We start from the raw sequence: 21,415 nt of genomic DNA, 5'->3' as shown, positions 1-21,415 counted from the left end.
GTCTAGCCTAGAGCTTCGGGCTCCTTGTTCTTTAGTGATCTGAGCTTCTGTGCTTGTACTGAACCTCTGTCTTCTTCCTTGGCTTGCTTCTAACTTCGCCATCTCTTTCTTGTCTGAGAGTCCGCCCCTTCTCCGGGGAGCCCGCCGTCTCTCTTCTATTGGAGTTTACTCATGTAGACTAATACAACTTAAATTTGTGTAGTGGAAGGAATGTTTTGACCTTGACTGCACCACATAGAGGGGCGAAAGCGAATGACAAATATTAAGTATGTGGTCAAGAGACTGCTTATTAAACAGATATAGCTTTTCATACGATGTAAAGTTTTCGCAAAGCTTAAGGAAATATGGCAGGATGAGCTTAGCTTTTAATTTGGTTTGGTGTGTGCAGAGTGCAGAGCTTCACTATTATCATTGAAGCTGTTGTCATTAGGTTGCTGAAGGTGTCCAAAGGGTAATGATTTGCTAGAATGTATGGCATCTACTTATTTTAACTTGGATAGAAAGACCATGTATCTTTAATGATTACAATAGATTGGCAATAGAAAAAAATGATTATTACAATTATTGGCACCCTTTGCTAATATATGAATGTATGAATATATTGTTATGATTAGTGTGCACTTGTAGAGTGTCTGCTCGGGGAGAATTTTTATGTTTTGTTTTCATCTTTTATTATCCTGAATTAGAGACTAGAAAGAATTTCAGGTAACAGTGGTGGAGGAGCGTTGGACAGAAGCAAAAAAGGAATGATCGAGGTAGAAGAAAGCATGTGGGCCGTCAGATGCAAGATAAACAGCTCAAACATCAAATGTTGGGGGCTAAAAAATGCACGAGCATCATGTAGATATGTAACTCTTTGCATATCAAAGAACATGCCGACTGAAAATTCTAAAGATTGAATCTTTTCTTTGATTTGGATAAAATTTATTTTTTAATCAATAAATGTCATATTTTGTGCAAGATCTTTGACAATTTTTTAAACACACTTACAAATTTTTAGTTTCTATTATAATATTATTGATTGCACGTTTGGTGTAAAATTACATGTTGGAATGATTTACAAATTCTATTGTTGCAAATTTGTATGCTCAGCACATGGTGTCTGAAAAATTATTGTTTTATGTAGAATATGGGACCGTTTCGTATAAAATATAGATTTTGTTGTAACGTACGGATACTTACTATTATGGTATAAAAGTATATGTAAATTTCTTTCATTTTTTTTTCCCTTTGGTTGTCTTTTTCATGATAACATGAAGAAATAATTTTTTTTTGCATATGAGAACTTCCTTTCCATTAAGCGGGATAAAATAGAGTACATGGATTATTAGCAGGATAGGACTATAAAACTAACCTGAAAAACATAGCAAAGTACAACCAAGAAAAAGGCTACTAAACTTGAAGGACACAATCTAATTAAACTCTGGCCTGACGAAAATCCGATAACAGTGACCTACAGCAGGCAATAACAGAGATCTACAACAGGCGATAACAGAGACTGTGCATAGATCCGTTCTTTTTTTCTTGAAAATATATACATCCAGTTTAGTAACCGATAAAAGCATTCAGCCTAAAACCAGACTAACGCGACTTAGTAGGAAAAAAAAAAGACTCGCAGCCCATACCAAATCACCACATGCTAGCTAGGTAGTCGCCTACGACCACTAAAAAAATTTCATACATGTACAAGAGCAAACCTTAGGTTTGATCTGTGATGGTAGAGGGTTCATTAACCATTTAAGCCAATACTTGATTCTCACATAGTAATTCGACTGGTTACGTAAAAACAAAAAAAAGTATGTTTCACAACTGATACAACATATTGTCTCTTTCACCATCTCAACACATAGCCCTTCTGTTTGCAACGAGAATTGCAAAGCATGTTTTAGGAGACCAACACATCATGCCACGTACATTGAAATTTCGAACACATTATTCCACGCAGAAATGAATTAAATTAACGACCATGCATGCAGTAGCTTGTTCCACGATAAGGGAAGAAATGTACGAGTCTGTACCACACTACACGGTACACACATATGATGCACGTGTCCATCCATGATCCATCAATCGGTTGAGTTGGGCATGCGACCGGTCGAGCTGATGGATCAGAACTTGGCGATGAAGTCGTGGATGTGTTTGCTGACCTCGTCGGCCTTCTCCTGCTGGATGAAGTGGCCGGCGCCGGGGATGACGACGACGTCCTCGAGCAGCGGCACGTCGGCCTTGAAGCCGCCCTTGTGCAGGTAGTCCTGGATGCCCGGGTAGTGGTACGTGAGGTCGCCGTCCCCGACGATGAACTTGGTCGGCACCCGCACCTTGGCGTCCGCCCACGGCGCCGCCAGCTCCCAGTTCCGGTCCATGTTGCGGTAGTAGTTGATGGCGCCCGTGAACCCCGTCCGCTCGAACTCCGACGCGAAGTAGTCCACGTCCGCCTCCGTCAGCCACGGAGGGAGCGGCGAGTCGTCGTCGGCCGCCGCCGGCGGCTTCTCGCCGCCGGCTGCCTCGGAGGTGAAACGGTTGCACAGGATCTGCCGCATGATGTGCCGGGCGTTGGCCGGGCAGAATTCCTTCTCTGCAACCCCAGGCTCCTGCACCGTGCGTCCGTGCAAACAACAAAATTATGTACAGCAGAATTAATCGTACCGTGCCACTCACACACGATACGTGCTATAGCTAATTTGGATGCCTGATCCTAGCGAATACTCTCTCCATTTTTGTTGCTTTGATTTTGTTGCATGTGTTAAGGAAAATTGATTTTCCTAAAAATTTAATTTGCAAAATTAATTGAGCCTGAGAATTGCTAATAGGGCTTGGCTGATGGGGGTGAGAGGTGAGAACGAGTCCTCTCGTTCTCATGGCGCAAGGCTGTTGCGTCCGATTTCCGTGCCTGACGACTCCTTCCTCTCCCCTATATTTTCTCTCCTATGGGCTCTTCTCAAGTACATAGAAAACACGTCAATCTAGAGCTGCCTTCGTTCACTCTGTTCTCTGCTGGTTCTACGGTAGATCGGCGACAAGCTCGCTAGCTTCCGGCAAGGTTGTTCTACAAAGTTCCGAGGAGAAGGAAGGTTGCTTCACCGAGTATTGGAGGTGCGATATTGAGGCTCGACTTCATATCACAGTGTGCTACGTCGTACAACAGAAGTACTGTATCTACATCTTCCTTGCTGATGAGATCGTGACACAAGCAGCGGCAACTGGATTTATGGGACAATAGCGACACCACCGTGCATTGCTCTTCCTTCTAAACAACTTAGAGTGTGTTGTTCCTATGTAAGTAATCTGGGCAAATTTCTTAGTTTGTTTGGTGCGTGTGTTGTACTCACATTGATGAATTTGGGTCACTGAAATAGAACTGAACAATTAAAGTTGCTGATAGGGCCTTGAACTAGTAGTCTGATCAATACCTGTTTCCTGTCATTCTAGAAAATATTAAGGGCTAATCACTGTTTAGAAATTGCTAATCATATCTTGCTGTCCAGAACTTGTTGTAGAGGTTTGGCACATCCTGTTAGAATTTTTCTAGTAGTCTTGTGTAATTCTTCAAGTTCTTGGGTCTAGTCTGTTTGGTCCGGTTGACATCGAACTTTCTGAATTTTGGCTGGTCGAGCAGTACACATATGCAGCTCTGAGTTTCTGATTAGCAATTTACTAGGAGCAGTAACTTTAATTCTTGATACTTACCGTGCATGATTAAGAAAGGTTAGGGTTCAAGGCCTTGTTAGCTTAGATAATTGTCTAGTTTAATATGTGTGATCACACTGCTGATTCCCCGTATGAATAAATATGAAAAGAAGTTTGCTTGGTTACGATTCATGCAAGTTTTAATATAACAGGCAGTCCCTTTGGTCAGATTGTTTTTTTTTCTTCCCCTATGTGTGACTATTTTCCTATTTAATATAACAGACAGTCTCATTTCGAAAAAAGATTCATACTAGTTTTCCTGGAAGTTTGGAGCGTTTCCATACGTAATACTTGACTTCCAAATTCCAATATTATCCTAGTACTAGTACTATAGAAGAAGGAAATTTGCAGAATGCATATTACGGTTATATACGCGCGTGAGAAGATTAACAAGTAGAAATACAGAGTATACCAGCTTAATTACCTGGAAGCGGCAGATGTAGTAGGTGGGTCCGTAGGTGCGGTTGAAGTAGTCGGTGGTCTTGACGGCGCCGGCGCCGGCGCGGATCATGACGCGGCGCATGAAGGCGACGCTCGTGTTCACCAGCGCCATCACGCGGTCCGGCCGGAACAGGCAGAGGTACCAGGCGATGAGCGAGCCCCAGTCGTGCCCCACCACGAACACCTTCAATTCAATTCGTGCAATCGTATCAGCATGCGGGATTCTCTCCAGAGAAAATATCACAAACCGGTACTGGCGTTTCAACATGTATGGTAGTCCAAGTCCAGCACATGCAGACTTGACAAATGCCACGAGAGCTGACATGATGCCGTACTAGTACCTGCGTTCCATCTACGTAGCGGTCTTGGCCAACTCAGAAATCGAGGAGCTAGTCATTTTAAAAATCGTCACGGTCACAAGATATTACTTTAACCACTAATAAGGAGTAGTATAAAATGTATACAATATATATATATATAACATAGTTGTAATATTTTAAAAGTATTTTTCAAGATAAATCAAGCTATATTATTTTTAAGAAGTTCAATCAATTTTTTTGAAAAAAAAATTGATAGTTAAAATTTAAACATGTTGACTACACACAAGTATGCCCCCTAAAATGACTCCCTTTTAGTCTTATTTGTTTGGGCTTAGACTTACAAATAAGTATTTTATGGATAGCTTTTCTTTAAAAAAAAAGAGCTTACCCGATCTTTTTTTAAAAGCCTAAGCTAGGCTGTTTGGAAGCAAGTTTAATGCTAAAAAGACTTAATGGAGGATAATTGTGGCTATTTTTTATTAAATTTAGTGGTATTGGGCTAGTTCCAAGCTGTAAAAGCCTAAAAGATCACCTTAAAATGGATTAAACTTATTAGTTATAGAGTGGCTTAGAATTTAAAATATATATCGATTGAAAAGTCTCCCATTTATTTAGGCTTATGACCCTGTTTATTTGGATTTAGGCTAGCTTCCTATGACTATAGGACCGCGAGTAGCACAGTGCACGCCACTTCTGGCGTCATGCTTGAATATGCCAGAATATCTGGTGTATTTTATGGAAATAGTTAGAGTAACATGCAGAGAATACACCTCATATGTTGACTCGTATTTCTGGACGGTATGGAACACACGAATCTTTTGCTTCACGTCCCAATCTAGTCCCTAGCATCTTCTTCTTCTTCACCAGTTTCCTTTTTTTTTTTTACACGAAACCATTTTCGGATTGGAAATTAGTGGAAAGGAAATAAGGCACACACCCACACAGTGAAGAAAATTGAAAGGTTACCAGCCGATGCTAAGACCATTCTTAACTATTTTCCCTCCATTTCGTTTCATTTCTTTTTTTTTTCATTCTCATTTATTTTATTTTTTCTATCTCCAATAGCTTTCTTTCGAAAAGATTCGTAAAAAAAAAGTAGAGAAAATCCTGATCTAGAAGGAATTACTTTTGTCGGTGTATTCAGAACAAGGGGTCCCTAAGTCCCGAGACCAGGCCGGCCATCCGCCACATGTCACCACCCTGCAAGGTAAGAAGAAGCTAAGTCCCGGGAGAAGGTGCTCGGGGCCGCCGCCTCTGGTTCCCGAGCACCCTAGTTCCCCGATGATCCGCAGAGCCCAAATACCAAGAAGGAAGTACTCGGGAGAGAGTGCTCGGGGCTGCACGTGGCAGCCCCCGAGGACTCGGTACCCCGAAGGTCCCACCGAAGTGCTCGGGAGAGAGTGCTCGGGGCTACACGTGGCAGCCCCCGAGGACTCGGTGCCCCGAAGGTCCCACCGAAGTGCTCGGGAGAGAGTGCTCGGGGCTGCACGTGGCAGCCCCCGAGGACTCGGTGCCCCGAAGGTCCCACCGAAGTGCTCGGGAGAGAGTGCTCGGGGCTGCACGTGGCAGCCCCCGAGGACTCGGTGCCCCGAAGGTCCCACCGAAGTGCTCGGGAGAGAGTGCTCGGGGCTGCACGTGGCAGCCCCCGAGGACTCGGTTCCCCGAAGGTCTCACTCAAGTGCTCGGGGGAGAGTGCTCGGGGCTGCACGTGGCAGCCCCCGAGGACTCGGTTCCCCGAAGGTTCGCGCAAGATCATTCGACGACCCGAAGGGTCCCGTCGTCAGGGTGTCATCCAGTCAAAGGCCCAATGCCGCATTTAATGGGCACGCACGGCCTGACATCCTGACATCCTGACATTCTCAGCTGCCCACGCCCCAGTGTCAGACCCTGCCATGCACTGGCAGGGGGGGCGTGGATCCATTAAATGCACGGGTCCCGTCCCGTTTCATCCGGGTGCCTCGGGATAACGTTGCCAGAATCGAAGCGCTCCGCCTGCCATCCTGCCCTGGCAGAAGAACAAGACAGGGTGGGCGCACCGGACACCTCTGAGGCTGTCCGGCGGGCCCCCTTTATGGCGCCCGAGGGCTTCCACAGTGGCGGGTGGTCGAATGCGCGCCGCATTTCTCCACCGCCCCTGTCACTTCGTCAAGACGAAATGATTACGCCTTTCTCCGTGGCATCTTGGCATTCGCATCCCCTCTTTCCCATTCAGGATATGTTGAGGTCGGCGCGCCTATAAAAGGAAAGGATGGAGAACACTAAAGGACGACCCCCGACGAACCAGACCGAAGACGGACCGGAAGGGTGTGAAGAAGAGGACGCAGACGCTCGAACCAGCTCAAGCCAAGCTAGAACACGAGAGCCTCAAGCTCTTTGTAAACGGCTCTCCCCTTGGAACCAGATACATCCTTGAAGAATTCCCTTCAAGGATAAATATAGCGCTCACACAGGAGTAGGGTGTTACGCCTCCGTGCGGCCCGAACCTGTCTAAACCCCGGTGCACCCATTTTTCTCGCATTAGGGCGATCATCTCCCACCAGCCATCGCATTTGTTTCCGTTCCCGCTTATTTCCCAAACAAGCTTTTCCAGGATCATCCCCCCGGCCGAATCTCTAAAAAGGGGTCTCTCGGGATCCTTGCGACAGGAGTTCACCCTCCGACAGCTGGCGCGCCAGGTAGGGGGGAATATCCCTGGATTGTTTGTTTCACTTTTTTCCCACAGGAAAAGATGGCCGGTGGGCACCGTCTCCAGCGTTCCGGCTCCACTTCCAGTGACGGAGCGCTGCCCGACGTCAGAAGGAACCCCGTCGCTGCTGCAGACCAACGGCAGCCGCCATCCACGTGCGCGGTTTTTCCCGCTCAAGGGGATCAAGGCGCTGGGCCCATCAGGGCCACCGCCGCCGCTGCCGACGTACTTTCCGACCCCCACCAGGTGGTCGGGACCTCGGCCGCTAGGTCCGCCTCTGGACCACGTCGGGTGCCACCTCGGCGCAGGCTCGCTTTCAGCGAGGCCAGCCCAGGGAGCGCGCTGCTTGCAGCACATGCTCTCCTCAGGCACCCGCCCGTTCAGGCCACGCCGAACACTCCGGAAGGTCGGTGGATGCAAGATGTCGTCGCTTTGGTCGGCACTGCTCGTCGCCAGGTGCAGGCCGGGAGTCCTCGCGCCACTTCTCAGCATGGTGCCGCCAGAGCCGGCTCCTCAACGGGCAACACCCGCACGGGCCGAGGGGTCTCCAGGCGGAGCGCCGTCCCCCTGGCCGTGTCTGAAGCCCGGGACCTTCGTTTGCACCTTGACGAGCGGAGGGGCCACGAGGATGCCCGAGTTACTCTCGAACGTCAGCGGGAGACCCGGCAGGGGGTTGGGGCAGAGGACCAGGCTTCCTCTCTCCCGGCCCGCAGCCACCGGGGATCCCCGGCTCGCCGCTTCTCGCCACCGAGGACCCCCGCTCGCGCTGCGGGGTACGGCACCGGTTGCCGTGCCTTCACCACCGAGCTCCGCCGGGTTAGGTGGCCTTCCAAGTTCCGCCCCGAGCTGCCGGAGAAGTACGAAGGGTCCATCGACCCCGTCGAGTTCCTCCAGATCTACACGACGGCCGTCCAAGCGGCCGGAGGCAGCGAAAAGGTGATGGTAAACTATTTTCATGTTGCCTTGAGGGGTTCCGCCCGCTCTTGGCTTATGAACTTACCCCCAGGGTCTATCGGCTCCTGGGATGACCTGTGCCACCAGTTCGTGGCCAACTTTCAGGGCACATTTACGCGTCCCGGTTTGGAGTGCGACCTCCACGCCGTCCAACAGCAGGAAGGGGAGACGCTACGGCGATTTATACAGCGTTTCAGCCAGGTTCGCAACACTATTCCGCGAGTGGCCCCCCATGCTGTTATTGTTGCTTTCCGGCAGGGCGTCCGTGATGAGCGGATACTCGAGAAGCTAGGTACGCACGAGATCGAGACCACTGCGGAACTCTTCGCACTGGCCGATAAGTGCGCCAAGGCTGCGGAGGCCAGGGCGTGGCATGCTCCTCGCCCCGCTTCCGACCAGCCAAGTTCTTCCCGCTCTGATAAGCGGGAAAAGAAAAAGAGAAGGAAGCGCGAGGCCGCTCCCGTCGAGCCAGCCCAAGTCCCCGCTCACAGGGTGCCGCAAGAGCCCGATCACCGGCAAGAGCATCGGCCGGGTGTCGATCGGCGCCCCGTCAGGGCCCCTGCTCGGGCTCCTCCTCGGGCCTCTGTGCCCGCGAGGGCCCCAGCACCGGCTAGGGCGCCAGCTCCAGCAAGAGCCCCGGCCCCTGGCCGAGCTCCTGTTCCAGCAAGGGCCCCCGCTCCCGCGGGGCCCGAGCCAGGTAAATGGTGTCCCATACACCTGACCAGATGGCACGACCTCACGGAGTGTCGTACGGTCAAAGGACTCGTGGAGCAGCGCCAGAGGGAGCGCGACGAGTCCCGCGGAGGAGGCGATATTGAGGTCGCCCCCAACAACGCCGAGCTCGGCTTCCAGGAGCCCGAGCATGCGGTCGCCTTCATCGACGGGGGCGCTTACACACCCTGCTCGCGCCGTGGCATCAAGGTCATGCGACGCGAGGTATGCTCGGCAACCCCGAGCGAGGAGGCCACAAGACCCCTGAGGTGGTCGGATGCTCCGATCACGTTCAGCATGGCTGATCACCCCGCCAGTACTGCAGCCGTGGGACGGCTACCTCTGGTAGTGTCTCCCACTATCTGCAATGTTAAGGTCGGCAGAGTGCTGATCGACGGTGGTGCCGGCCTCAACCTCCTTTCCAAAGAGGCTTTTGAGAAGCTGCAAGTATCTTCCCGACGCCTAAAGCCGTCACTCCCCTTCTGTGGAGTAACCCCCGGGCACTCCCTGCCCCTCGGGCAGGTTGAGTTGCCTGTCACGTTCGGGAGCCGGGACAACTTCCGCACGGAGTGCGTCCTCTTCGATGTCGCGGAGCTCCCTCTCCCCTACAACGCCATCCTCGGGCGTCCGGCGCTTGCCAAGTTTATGATGGCCGTGCATTATGCATACCTTACGGTTAAGATGCCTGGCTCCGCAGGCTCTATCTCCGTGATCGCCGACTCCGGCGGCGCCGTCTCCTACGCTGAACAATCATACATGGCTCTGGTATCAGCGCAGGCCGAGGTTGATGGCTCTACAGGGGGCCCGGGACCCTCTTCATCCAGACCCCGACTCGCCGCCGACACCTCTGTTCCAACGAAGGAGGTCGAGGTGGGCGAAGACGCTACCCAGGTTGTCCGTATCGGCAGCGACCTGGGTAGCAAATAGGAAAGCGCGCTCGTCGCCTTCCTCCGGGCTAACGTAGACGTGTTTGCCTAGCAACCGTCCGACATGCCCGGGATCCCTAGGGAGGTGATCGAGCATCATTTGGCCGTGCGTCCGGACGCCCGCCCAGTGAAGCAGAAGGTCCGGCGGCAGGCGCCAGAGCGCCAGGAGTTTATCCGCGAGCAGGTCCGCAAGCTCCTCGACGCCGGATTCATCCGAGAAGTCCTCCACCCCGACTGGCTAGCAAACCCAGTCATCGTTCCGAAGGCCAACGGCAAGCTTCGCATGTGCGTGGACTACACCGACCTTAACAAGGCTTGTCCTAAAGATCCCTTCCCCTTACCTCGCATTGATCAAATTATAGATTCAACTGCGGGATGTGATCTTTTATGCTTCCTAGATGCAAACTCTGGGTATCACCAGATTCGCATGGCCATAGGGGACGAGGAAAAAACTGCTTTTACTACCCCGGTAGGGACTTATTGCTACATGTCAATGCCTTTCGGCCTGCGCAACGCTGGATCCTCTTTCCAGCGTGCTATTCGTATCACTCTTAACTCGCAGGTTGGCCGCAACGTCGAGGCTTACATCGACGATCTCGTGGTCAAAACCCGAGACCGCGCCACCCTGCTCGAGGACCTTGCCGAAACTTTCAACAGTCTCCGCTCTACCCGCCTCAAGCTCAACCCGGAGAAATGTGTCTTCGGGGTGCCGGCGGGCAAGCTCCTTGGTTTCTTGGTCTCTGGCCGAGGGATCGAGGTCAATCCAGAGAAGATCCGGGCCATCGAGCAGATGCGACCCCCGGTTCGACTCAAGGAAGTCCAGCGCCTCGCCGGCTGCATGGCAGCCCTCGGGCGCTTCATCTCCAAGCTCGGGGAGCGAGGGCTCCCCCTCTTCAAGCTTCTGAAGAAATCCGGTCATTTTGACTGGACGCCGGAGGCCGAGCAGGCCTTCCGAGACTTAAAGAAGTACCTTACTTCACCACCCGTATTGGTGGCTCCCTTCCAAGGTGAGCCCCTGCTGCTTTATGTTTCGGCCACTCCACAGGTCGTGAGCATAGTGCTGGTGGTGGAGCGCGACGAATGTTCGGGGCCGGGTGCTGGGTCCCAGCTCCCAGAGGCCCCCGACCACTCACTTGTCCTCATGGCTCCCCCTAGGCAAGGGGTCGAACCCGAGCACACTGCTCTTCCCAGCCAAGGAATCGAGCCCGAGTACTCGGCCAGCCCCGACCATACCGCCGACCCTGGGGGCTGTGGCAGCCCCCCGGGTGGGGCCACCATCCGGGCCCGCCGGGTACAGCGACCGGTATACTTCGTCAGCGAAGTCCTCCGGGAGGCCAAGACAAGGTATCCCCAGGCGCAAAAGCTACTCTATGCCGTGCTCGTCGCCTCCCGAAAGCTGCGCCACTACTTCCAGGCGCACAAGATCTCGGTGGTTACCACTTATCCACTGCGACCCATTCTCCGGAACCGGGAGGGCACCGGGCGCGTTGTCAAATGGGCGGTCGAGCTGGCGGAGTTCGACCTACACTGCGTCTGCCGCCAGGCGATCAAAAGCCAGGCACTCTCCGACTTCTTGGCAGAGTGGACGCACGTCCCCTGCGTCATCCCAGAAGAGATCTCTACCTATCCCGGGCGCGACGCGCCCGGGTACTGGGTCATGCACTTCGACGGTTCCCTCTCGCTTAAGGGCGCAGGGGCCGGAGTGGTTCTCACCTCCCCAACAGGTGAAGAGCTCCGGTACGTCGTACAGTTGCAGTTTCGCGCATCCAACAACATGGCGGAGTATGAAGGTCTCATCGCCGGCCTCCGGGCTGCGGTGGGGCTCGGGATTCGTCGCCTCCTGGTCAAGGGGGACTCCCAACTGGTCGTCAACCAGGTATCCAAGGAGTACCAGTGCACGGATCCTCAAATGGCGGCGTACGTGGCTGCAGTCAGGAAGCTTGAGAGACGCTTCAACGGCCTCGAATTGCGGTATATCCCTCGCCGCGACAATGCTCCGGCCGACGAGCTCTCTCGCCTGGCCTCCTCACGTGCGCGCGTCCCTGCCGGAGTCTTTGAAGAAAGACTCGCATGGCCTTCCGTCCTGCCTGCCGAACAGGATGAAGGGGAAACCTCGAACTCAATTCAGGGGACCCCGGCGGTGCCCTCAGTGGGAAGCCCCATCAGGGCGCCGCCGTCCGGCGAGTGCGCTGTGCTCGCCGAATGTTCTCAAGATGCCTCGTGGATGTCTGACATCCGAGGGTACTTGAAAGAAAAGTTCCTACCCGGGGATGAGGCGTCTGCCGAAAGGGTTGCTCGGCAGTACAAACGCTATGCCGTAGTAGATGGGGATCTCTACCGACGTAGCGCAGGAGGTGTCCTCCTGAAATGCATCTCTCGGGCAGAAGGCGGCGATCTTCTCGCTGAGGTCCACGAGGGCGAGTGCTGTGGCCATTCATCGTTCCGCACGCTGGTCGGGAAAGCCTTCCGGCAAGGTTTCTACTGGCCTACAGCTCTGCAGGATGCTTCCGAGCTGGTTCGGCGCTGCAGGGCGTGCCAGTTCCATGCAAAGCAGATTCACCAGCCAGCTCAGGCTCTCCATACCATTCCCCTGTCATGGCCTTTCGCGGTCTGGGGTTTGGACATTCTGGGTCCATTCCCCCGAGCAGTCGGGGGCTATGCATACCTATATGTCGCTATCGACAAATTCACCAAGTGGCCGGAGGCGGTCCCAGTCATCAAGGTGACCAAAAACACGGCACTCCAGTTTATCTGCGGCATCACTAGCCGCTTTGGCGTCCCCAATCGGATCATCACCGACAACGGCACCCAGTTCACGAGTGCCTTGTTCGGGGACTATTGCGAAGATCTCGGCATCAAGCTTTGCTTCGCTTCCGTCGCTCATCCTCGGAGTAACGGGCAGGTCGAGCGCGCCAATGCGGAGATTCTGAAGGGCCTCAAAACCTGGACCTATAACGTGCTCGCTAAGCACGGGAAGGGATGGGTGGACGAGCTGCCAGCCATGCTGTGGGCCAATCGGACTACGCCAAGCCGCGCCACCGGGGAGACTCCTTTCTTCCTCGTCTACGGCGCCGAAGCAGTCCTCCCCTCCGAGCTCACTCTGGGCTCCCCTCGAGTGCATGCATACTCTGAGGGTGAGCAGGAGCATCAAAGGCGCGACGACGTGGACTACCTGGAAGAGCGCCGGCGGCGTGCTGCTGTCCGGGCGGCTCGGTACCAGCAGAGTCTGCGGCGTTATCATCTGCGCCATGTCCGGGCCCGGTCTCTCGAGGTGGGGGACCTAGTTCTCTGACGCATCCAGTCGCGCGAAGGAATGAATAAGTTGTCCCCTGTGTGGGAAGGTCCCTTCACCGTGATCGCGGTCCCCCGGGCAGGTTCTTTCAGGTTGGCGACGGAGGAAGGACAGCCACTCCCGAATCCGTGGAACATCGAGCATCTCCGACGCTTCTACCCGTAGATGGTCGTGCTCGCGGCTCAGGTCAGCAAGGCCGGGGGTTTCTCCCCGCCCGAGCAGTCTGAAGGCTTCGCCCCGTGGGGTAAGTCGCTGTCGCCCAACCTTGTAAATATTGCACATTAAGTATTTCAATAAGCAATCGCTATGTCAAAATACTTTTTCTGGATTCCGTATGTTTAATCTGTCTGGTGAGGAGCTCGGTTGTGCGAGAAAAAGTTCGCTCTCTCTTTTCCCCGCTGACAAAAGAATCCCGATCGGTATGCATGCGAGCAGTCGCCGCTGACTTACGTCTGCCATGGTAGGCTGTGGTGTTCGGTGTCGTGACAGGCTCCCGGGCACTACCGAGTTTCGGGGTGCTCCGGGTAATCCCATCGCTCGAGCTGCTCGAGTAGTCCGGAGCTCGGGCCCCCGGAGTGGGCTGTCAGTGCTCGGTCTGGTCTGTCATACCCGGGCGCCACCAAACCATAGGACCTCTGGGTTATGCCTCTGCCCGCTCTTGTCCGCCGGTTTGGGTGTTCGAGAGGTCTCGGGTCGAAAACGAGAGCAGTTTATAGCAAGTACCGCACTAGCAGAGCGCGCCAGACAAAGAAATCCTATTTTCTCTTTTAAAGTCACAGGCTGGCGATCACAAGCAGCTCGGCCGCGAGGGCTTCAATGCCCTGGTCTTTGGTCGGCCCCAAGGGTCCTCGGGTGGTCCTACCACTTAGGCGTGGGTGGTCGAGATCACCCGACCCTAGGAGCCTCGTGCACCTCCAGGCGCTCGGGCGCCCCGTAAAAAGAATTAAGTTCCCGACACCTGAACTCGGAAGCACATCCCTCCTGGATCGATGGGCCGGAAGGCCGACAGCTGTCCGGTGAGTGGTTATATTCAGACAAATCTACCTTCAGTAAATTTATGTTCCCGAGTCATTCTCGGGGGCTCTCGCGCTTTAATCTGTTCGGTGAGGTGGTTTCCTCGCACGCAAAAACCCTGCCGCGTGTCTACTTTTTCCCAGAACGACAGAGCGGTTTGCAGAAAAGAGTAGCGCGGGTGCGATAATGTTTGACCGAAGCCCTTCGTGGTGGTCGTGGTGTTCGGTCCGCTTTTAAGGACCCCGAGCACTACCGAGTCCTCGGGTGCCCTGGGTAATCCTATCGCTCGAGCTACTCGGGTAGTCCGGAGCTCAGGCCTCGGGGGCGGGCTGTCAGTGCTCGGTCCGGCCCGTTTTAAGCCCAGGCACCACCGGACCGCGAGGACTCTTGGTCACATTCTCGCCCGCACGCGTCTCCCTTCTACTAACTGAGTGGTCGCAAAGTGAAAAAGTGTTCATTAGGCACGGCGTGTTCCAAGCGGGATCGATCTATCTCCCGGACAAGGGAGTCTGTGTCTTCATTTCTTAACCTAGGTAATGCGGACTCACGAGAGCTCGAGGGCTGGCTGCGCCAACGTCAGCGATCGGAACAACTTTGTTTCTCGGGGATGGGAAGGTCGGGAACGGCCCGACTGAGTACTCCCCGGGACTTCCAGGCAGAATACCAGAAGAAACATCAAACACACAGAGAAATTGGAGTTGCGAGCCCAAGGAGAAGCTGCCATTATATCCACAAGACATATACAAGGCGTTTTTCTAAGGGTTCACTCCTAATATTTACATACATTGAGACGGCAAAAGAAAGACAAAGGCTACAAAAGATCTAGTCGGCGGCAGAGGCGTCGGCTGAATCCTCTGAGTCGTCCCCGGGGGCTGGCGGCGGCGGCACCTCTCGCCTAAAGCCGGCCGCTACCACGGAGGCGGTACTCCGGACCGCTGCCCGGGCGGCCTCTCCCTCAGCCTCGACCACTCCCTCCCGCGCCGGCTCCAGTGGGAAGTTCGGGTCCCTGCTTCGGTAGCAGGCCAGGACGTGCTCGGCCACGGCACGTGCCAAGCCACGTCCCTCCCGGGCAGCAAGTTCCTGGACTGCCCAAGGCAGGGTCTCGAGGCGCTCACAGACCTGCTGCAGCCCCAACACTTGCCGTGCGGGGCCGTCGCCCTTCTTGTCATCGACAAGCCGCCCGAGACCACCCTTCTCCACGGCCCGTCGCATCCGCCAGAGTATGTCCTCCAGCATATGCTCGAGGTTGACCCGCGAGACAAAGGCGGTCTCGAGCTTCTCCTTGGCGGCCCGCAGCTGTGCCTCGAGTCCCTGGTCCCCGGCCGGACCGGAAGAACCGCCAGCCGCGGCGGGGGCGGCAGCCTGCTTCGTCTTGGCCACCATCTCGGACAAGGCGCGTTCGCGGGCGGCCAGTTCCGCCTCGTGCTTCGCATTCTCCTCCGCCCTGGTAGCCGCGGCGGCCGCCGCAGCAGCAGCTTCGCCCTCTCGACGACTCAGTTCGCCTTCTCGGCGACTCAGCTCATTCTCCCGCCGGGCCAACACATCCTCCTGCTGGGCCACCGAATCCTCCCGGGCACCGAGGTCCGACGCCGATAGCTCATTGTCCACTTCCCGGATGGAGACGTCCTCCTCCCAGCGCTTGAATTCTTCTCTGATCTTCCGGAGGTCGTCTTCCCAGCGCTGGAGGTCGGCGCGCGTCTTCTCGGCCGCGCCCTCCCGGCGGGCCAGCTCGGCTTGCCGCTCCTCCGCAGCCTGCTCCAGGGCTGCGACTGCCACCTCCCTCTCCTGCGCCTGCCCCATCCTGGCAAGGGCCTCGGCAGCTTGCTGCCTCGACGCCTCAGCCAAGCGGGCGGCGTCTTCTCGTTCCCGCGCGGCTTCTGCCCGCGCGGTCTTCAGAGTTTCTCGTTCCCGCGCGGCTTCCGCGCGGATGTCTTCTAGGAGCTTCTGCTCCCGCGCGGCTGCCGCACGGGCCTCCTCCTGGGCGCCCGCCAGCTGCGCCTTCTCCAGTGCCAGGCGGGCGCGCTCGGCCTCGAGCTCCCCCTCCTTGGCGTTCACCACTGCGCCCAGCCGCCCAACCGCTACTTGGACGCCTTCAATGGCGGCCAGGAAAGGATCGGTGGGCTGACCGGGCACCGGTGGGGCCCAGGCTTCTCCGCAGAGTGCCTCCAGGGGGGCCGAGCTCTCCGCAGGGCCTTGCACCGCCATCCGCCCTGAGCTCTGCCTGCCCGGGGTAGGCTCCGCCGGAGCCAAGGTCTCGGACGGCGGCCGCATTCCCGCATCGGCCGCCCTGTCCACCGGCCCCGGCAGAACATCCACCTCCACCGTTATCCGCCCCGGGCTCTCCACGCCCGGGGTAGGTTCCGCCGGCGCCCTTCTCTTGGCCGCCGCCTCCGCCTCTCTCCCAGGGGCCGTCACGTCAATTGGCGCCTCCGCCGTTCCTATGCCGGCCTCCGTCGGCGCAGCGGGCTGGCTCGGCTCTGGCCCTGGCGCCTGTTCTCTCTTCACCGCAGCAGTGCCTGCGGCCGGCCTACGGGAGACAAGTGAAAATTGTCAAAACTTAGTTCGGGCCGGAAATGCCCATGGAAGAGCAAGAAAGAAGACTCACCGATACCGCCATTTGGCCGCTGGGAGCCTGATGTCCGGGTCCGGCGCCGTCGGTCCGGACTCCTCCCGCCGCCTCTTCCGCTGGGGGCTCGGCTGAGCCGCTGCGCGGGCCACGGGCGCCGTCGTGCGGGCCTCGGGTGCCGCCGCACGGGTCTCGGTCTCCGCCGTGCGGGTCGCGGGCGCCGATGCAGGCCCCATCCGCACCAGGCGCGGCTCCAGCACCGGAAATGCCGCCGCTGCCGTCGGCGACGGCGGAGAGTCCGGCACTAGGATCAAGGCCCGGGGACGCTTTCCCCGGTCTCCCGGTGCCAACTCCTCAACAACTTCAGTGGCGCCCTCCTCTCTGGCACGGCGGCTGCCGCCTGCGGCGACCCCTTCGCCAGCCTGCGCCGAGCTGCCAGCAACCTCATCGCCAAGTAGTTCCTCCAGCCCGGGGAGTTCGGAGGCCTCAGGACTCCGGCTTCTTGGCCGGTCCACGGGCCCCTGGGCATCGAACTCCGGCAGCCCCGCCATAATGGCCACCCGGTTGGGGTTGGCGCAGAGCGCCATCTCCGGCCACGGGAGCTCCGTCCGGCTCATGTCCTCTGTTCCGGTGATCACTCGGGTCATCCCCCGCAGCTCCGCCTGCCCCAGATCCCAGCTCGCGCCAATCTGGGTCCTGGTGATGTCCTCCGGCCCGGTGTAGAACCAGCTTGGCCGGGCCCGCTCTTGCAAGGGCGCCAGCCGACGGCGCAGAAAGTCCACAACCACCATGACTGAGGTCAGCCCGCCCTCGCGCAGTTCCAGGATGCGCTCCAGCACCGGCTTCAGTCTCGCATCTTCTGGTGGCGGCGCCTCCCACGTCGATCGCCGAGGTTCCGCCGCCTTCTCTGGCAATTCGAGGCGCTCGTGGGGGTCGATGTCGACGAAGAACCAGTCCCGTCGCCATTCCTCCCACTTGCTGCGCAGCACCTGGGGAATGTAATGGTCCCCCAGGCCTTCCCGGAGCCGAAGGTTGCAGCACCCCGCGACGTCCGCCGTGGAGTGCCCCCTCTTCTTCCCCACCGGCCGAAGGACGAAGAAGTGGCGAAGCAGCGTCGCCGACGGCATCACCCCCACGAACATTTCGCAGAGATGCGCGAAGACCGCCAACGCCACGACGGAGTTGGGGCTTAGGTGCACCATTTGAATGCCGTACGTCTCCAGCACTTGCAGAAAGAAGGCGGAGAATGGCGGCACTAGCCCCGCCGCCACGAAGGAGGTGAAGAGGACGGTCCGCCCAGGGACGATCGTCGCCGGCGTCAGAGTCGCCGGCCTCACCGCCACAGCACCCTCCTGACCCTCCGGCACCAGCAGCTTCCTAATCTTGTCTGCCGCCTCCTCGTTCCTCAGACGAGACTCCGGCAAGATGCTGTCCGAAGTCTTGTCCCGGCGACCTCCTCCAACCCTCGTCATCTCGACAGGATGGAAGGTGTTTTTTGGTGGTGAAGAAAGAGAGAAGGAAGAATGCTCCGGTTGCCTGAGAATCCCCTAAAGGCTTCGGAGCACGAAGAAGGCAAGAGCACAAGTGCAAGAGAGCGTAAAAAGGGGAACGGACCGATCCGTTCCCCCTTTTATATCTCACAATTCAAAAACTGCCGCCCGAACGGTTCGCTCGGCGAAGCGTCGCCTCGATCGGCGCAACTGCCAGGCGAATCTCCCGCCGATCGCGCGATGTCAGCGGCTGCTAGGCGTATTTTCCTCGATCTGCGCGGCGACCGCGCGTGCCGCCCGTATGGTCATCATACCCTTCGGAAGTTGTGTGGACACGCGTCCACTCATTTTCCCGTTGAAACGTACTTGAGGTTTAAGTCCGCAAGGGCCACCTCTCGAAAGCTTGCCACATGGCGTCCGCGCCAGCCTCGGCCTCGGTCGCGACGAAGGGCCCATTCGCAGTCTCCGTCCCATCGGCTACCAACGGGCCCGGGGGGCTACTGTCGGTGTATTCAGAACCAGGGGTCCCTAAGTCCCGAGACCATGCCGGCCATCCGCCACATGTCACCACCCTGCAAGGTAAGAAGAAGCTAAGTCCCGGGAGAAGGTGCTCGGGGCCGCCGCCTCTGGTTCCCGAGCACCCTAGTTCCCCGATGATCCGCAGAGCCCAAATACCAAGAAGGAAGTACTCGGGAGAGAGTGCTCGGGGCTGCACGTGGCAGCCCCCGAGGACTCGGTACCCCGAAGGTCCCACCGAAGTGCTCGGGAGAGAGTGCTCGGGGCTACACGTGGCAGCCCCCGAGGACTCGGTGCCCCGAAGGTCCCACCGAAGTGCTCGGGAGAGAGTGCTCGGGGCTGCACGTGGCAGCCCCCGAGGACTCGGTACCCCGAAGGTCCCACCGAAGTGCTCGGGAGAGAGTGCTCGGGGCTCCACGTGGCAGCCCCCGAGGACTCGGTGCCCCGAAGGTCCCACCGAAGTGCTCGGGAGAGAGTGCTCGGGGCTGCACGTGGCAGCCCCCGAGGACTCGGTGCCCCGAAGATCCCACCGAAGTGCTCGGGGCTGCACGTGGCAGCCCCCGAGGACTCGGTGCCCCGAAGGTCCCACCGAAGTGCTCGGGAGAGAGTGCTCGGGGCTGCACGTGGCAGCCCCCGAGGACTCGGTTCCCCGAAGGTCTCACTCAAGTGCTCGGGGGAGAGTGCTCGGGGCTACACGTGGCAGCCCCCGAGGACTCGGTTCCCCGAAGGTTCGCGCAAGATCATTCGACGACCCGAAGGGTCCCGTCGTCAGGGTGTCATCCAGTCAAAGGCCCAATGCCGCATTTAATGGGCACGCGCGGCCTGACATCCTGACATCCTGACATCCTGACATTCTCAGCTGCCCACGCCCCAGTGTCAGACCCTGCCATGCACTGGCAGGGGGGGCGTGGATCCATTAAATGCACGGGTCCCGTCACGTTTCATCCGGGTGCCTCGGGATAACGTTGCCAGAATCGAAGCGCTCCGCCTGCCATCCTGCCCTGGCAGAAGAACAAGACAGGGTGGGCGCACCGGACACCTCTGAGGCTGTCCGGCGGGCCCCCTTTATGGCGCCCGAGGGCTTCCACAGTGGCGGGTGGTCGAATGCACGCCGTATTTCTCCACCGCCCCTGTCACTTCGTCAAGACGAAATGATTATGCATTTCTCCGTGGCATCTTGGCATTCGCATCCCCTCTTTCCCATTCAGGATATGTTGAGATCGGCGTGTCTATAAAAGGAAAGGATGGAGAACACTAAAGGACGACCCCCGACGAACCAGACCGAAGACGGACCGGAAGGGTGTGAAGAAGAGGACGCAGACGCTCGAACCAGCTCAAGCCAAGCTAGAACACGAGAGCCTCAAGCTCTTTGTAAACGGCTCTCCCCTTGGAACCAGATACATTCTTGAAGAATTCCCTTCAAGGATAAATATAGTGCTCACACAGGAGTAGGGTGTTACGCCTCCGTGCGGCCCGAACCTGTCTAAACCCCGGTGCACCCATTTTTCTCGCATTAGGGCGATCATCTCCCACCAGCCATCGCATTTGTTTCCGTTCCCGCTTATTTCCCAAACAAGCTTTTCCAGGATCATCCTCCCGGCCGAATCTCTAAAAAGGGGTCTCTCGGGATCCTTGCGACAGGAGTTCACCCTCCGACAACTTTAGAAATCCTTTTGTGAAGTAATCGTGAAGGAAAAATATTAGAGTACTGAAGTTAAAGATAATTCCTTTACGAAGAATTCTGAGTCACGGAAGAAATTTATTAGGTATGGTCTAAGTGCAGGGCACTAGTTCGTGTAAAGAACTGAAAGGAACTGGTGATGTGAACATCTAACTGGACGTGCGTACCTTGTCGAGGCCGAGCGCGTCGAGGAGGGCGACGACGTCGCCGACGACGTGGAAGGCCGAGTAGGACGACACCTCCGGCGGCGCGGTGGTGCCGCCGTAGCCGCGGAGGTCGGGCGCGATGCAGCGGTAGCCGCGCGCGGCCAGGTGCTCCATCTGGTGGCGCCACGAGTACCACAGCTCCGGGAACCCGTGCAGGAACACCACCGCAGGCCGCTGTGTCCCGTCCGCGACGTCGCCGCCGGCCTCTGCCACGTGCATCGAGATGCCGTTTGCCTCCACCGTCCGGTGCCTCACCGCCGGCCCCTCCATGCTAACCGGCTCTCCCTTCTCTCTCGCTGGCTTCAGCTAGTTTGCTCTGTGCGCGCGCGCGTGCTACGATCGATGAGCTGCGTGCTACTTATCGGCGTCTCGTTTGCCAAGGGGAGGAGGAAGCGAGAGAGCGACGTGTGAACGGAGGGGCCGAACGGGGACGGGAGCGGTCAGTGTGACGTGCACACTGACGCATCACGCTTGATGCTAATCGCGCACGTGGAGGGAACGAGCGTGGAAGCTGGCAGAGCCGAGCGAGTCGGCATGTGTAGCCAGTCCGGCGATTCCGGCGAACGCGTGCATGTCGCGGGCGCGTCCATCGGCGGCAGCGTCGCGCTCCGAATGGTCACTTGTCGGCGAGGTTATCACGGACGGATTCACAATCACTTCAGATTTGGAATCCGATTACAATTCTAAAGAACATGAATATGGAAACATCACTGAGATTACAAAAGAATGCAGGAAAAGACGGCCAATGCGTCGTGGACTTCAGTTGTTTTCTGACCTATTTTCGAGGAGTAAATAGTACTATGAAACAGGACAGCTCGTGGAGAACCAAGACTGGGGATCCTGGTACACGCAGTTGTTTTGTTTTTCAACTTGTACAATCGGTCTCCTAATTTGTCTTGCGAGTACTTCTTTTTCCACACCTTCT

The 21,415-nt window shown here is 56.6% G+C and overlaps 2 protein-coding genes across 2 annotated transcripts; both read right to left on the bottom strand.

Annotated features, from left to right (window-relative positions):
* Positions 1-1,783: 1,783 nt before the first annotated feature.
* Positions 1,784-20,855, bottom strand: LOC133915077 (uncharacterized). The gene is made up of 3 exons (XM_062358085.1): positions 20,452-20,855; positions 4,112-4,312; positions 1,784-2,591 (listed from the first exon to the last, which is right to left on the bottom strand). Exons 1-3 carry the CDS (start codon positions 20,758-20,760, stop codon positions 2,109-2,111), a joined length of 993 nt encoding a protein of 330 aa, XP_062214069.1. The 5' UTR covers positions 20,761-20,855; the 3' UTR covers positions 1,784-2,108.
* On the bottom strand, positions 14,827-18,247 carry LOC133915076 (uncharacterized). The gene is made up of 2 exons (XM_062358084.1): positions 16,637-18,247; positions 14,827-16,558 (listed from the first exon to the last, which is right to left on the bottom strand). The coding sequence occupies exons 1-2, from the start codon at positions 18,067-18,069 to the stop codon at positions 14,854-14,856; spliced, it is 3,138 nt and encodes a 1,045-aa protein (XP_062214068.1). The 5' UTR covers positions 18,070-18,247; the 3' UTR covers positions 14,827-14,853.
* Positions 20,856-21,415: the final 560 nt, after the last annotated feature.

This window comes from Phragmites australis, chromosome 4 (genome assembly GCF_958298935.1).
Source record: "Phragmites australis chromosome 4, lpPhrAust1.1, whole genome shotgun sequence".
Taxonomy (NCBI): domain Eukaryota; kingdom Viridiplantae; phylum Streptophyta; class Magnoliopsida; order Poales; family Poaceae; genus Phragmites; species Phragmites australis.
The sequence above is the reverse complement of the archived record's forward strand: the minus strand, read 5'-3'. Positions and strand labels throughout refer to the sequence as shown.

Bases quoted from the DNA above. Each gene is read 5' to 3' on its own strand.
- LOC133915077 (XM_062358085.1), bottom strand. From the start codon at position 20,760: ATGGAGGGGCCGGCGGTGAGGCACCGGACGGTGGAGGCAAACGGCATC. The intron at 4,313-20,451 runs GTACGCACGTCC...ATTGAATTGAAG, and splicing joins ACGCGCTCGGCCTCGACAAG to GTGTTCGTGGTGGGGCACGA. The intron at 2,592-4,111 runs GTAATTAAGCTG...CGCACGGTGCAG, and splicing joins ACTACATCTGCCGCTTCCAG to GAGCCTGGGGTTGCAGAGAA.
- LOC133915076 (XM_062358084.1), bottom strand. From the start codon at position 18,069: ATGACGAGGGTTGGAGGAGGTCGCCGGGACAAGACTTCGGACAGCATC. The intron at 16,559-16,636 runs GTGAGTCTTCTT...TGTCTCCCGTAG, and splicing joins GCGGCCAAATGGCGGTATCG to GCCGGCCGCAGGCACTGCTG.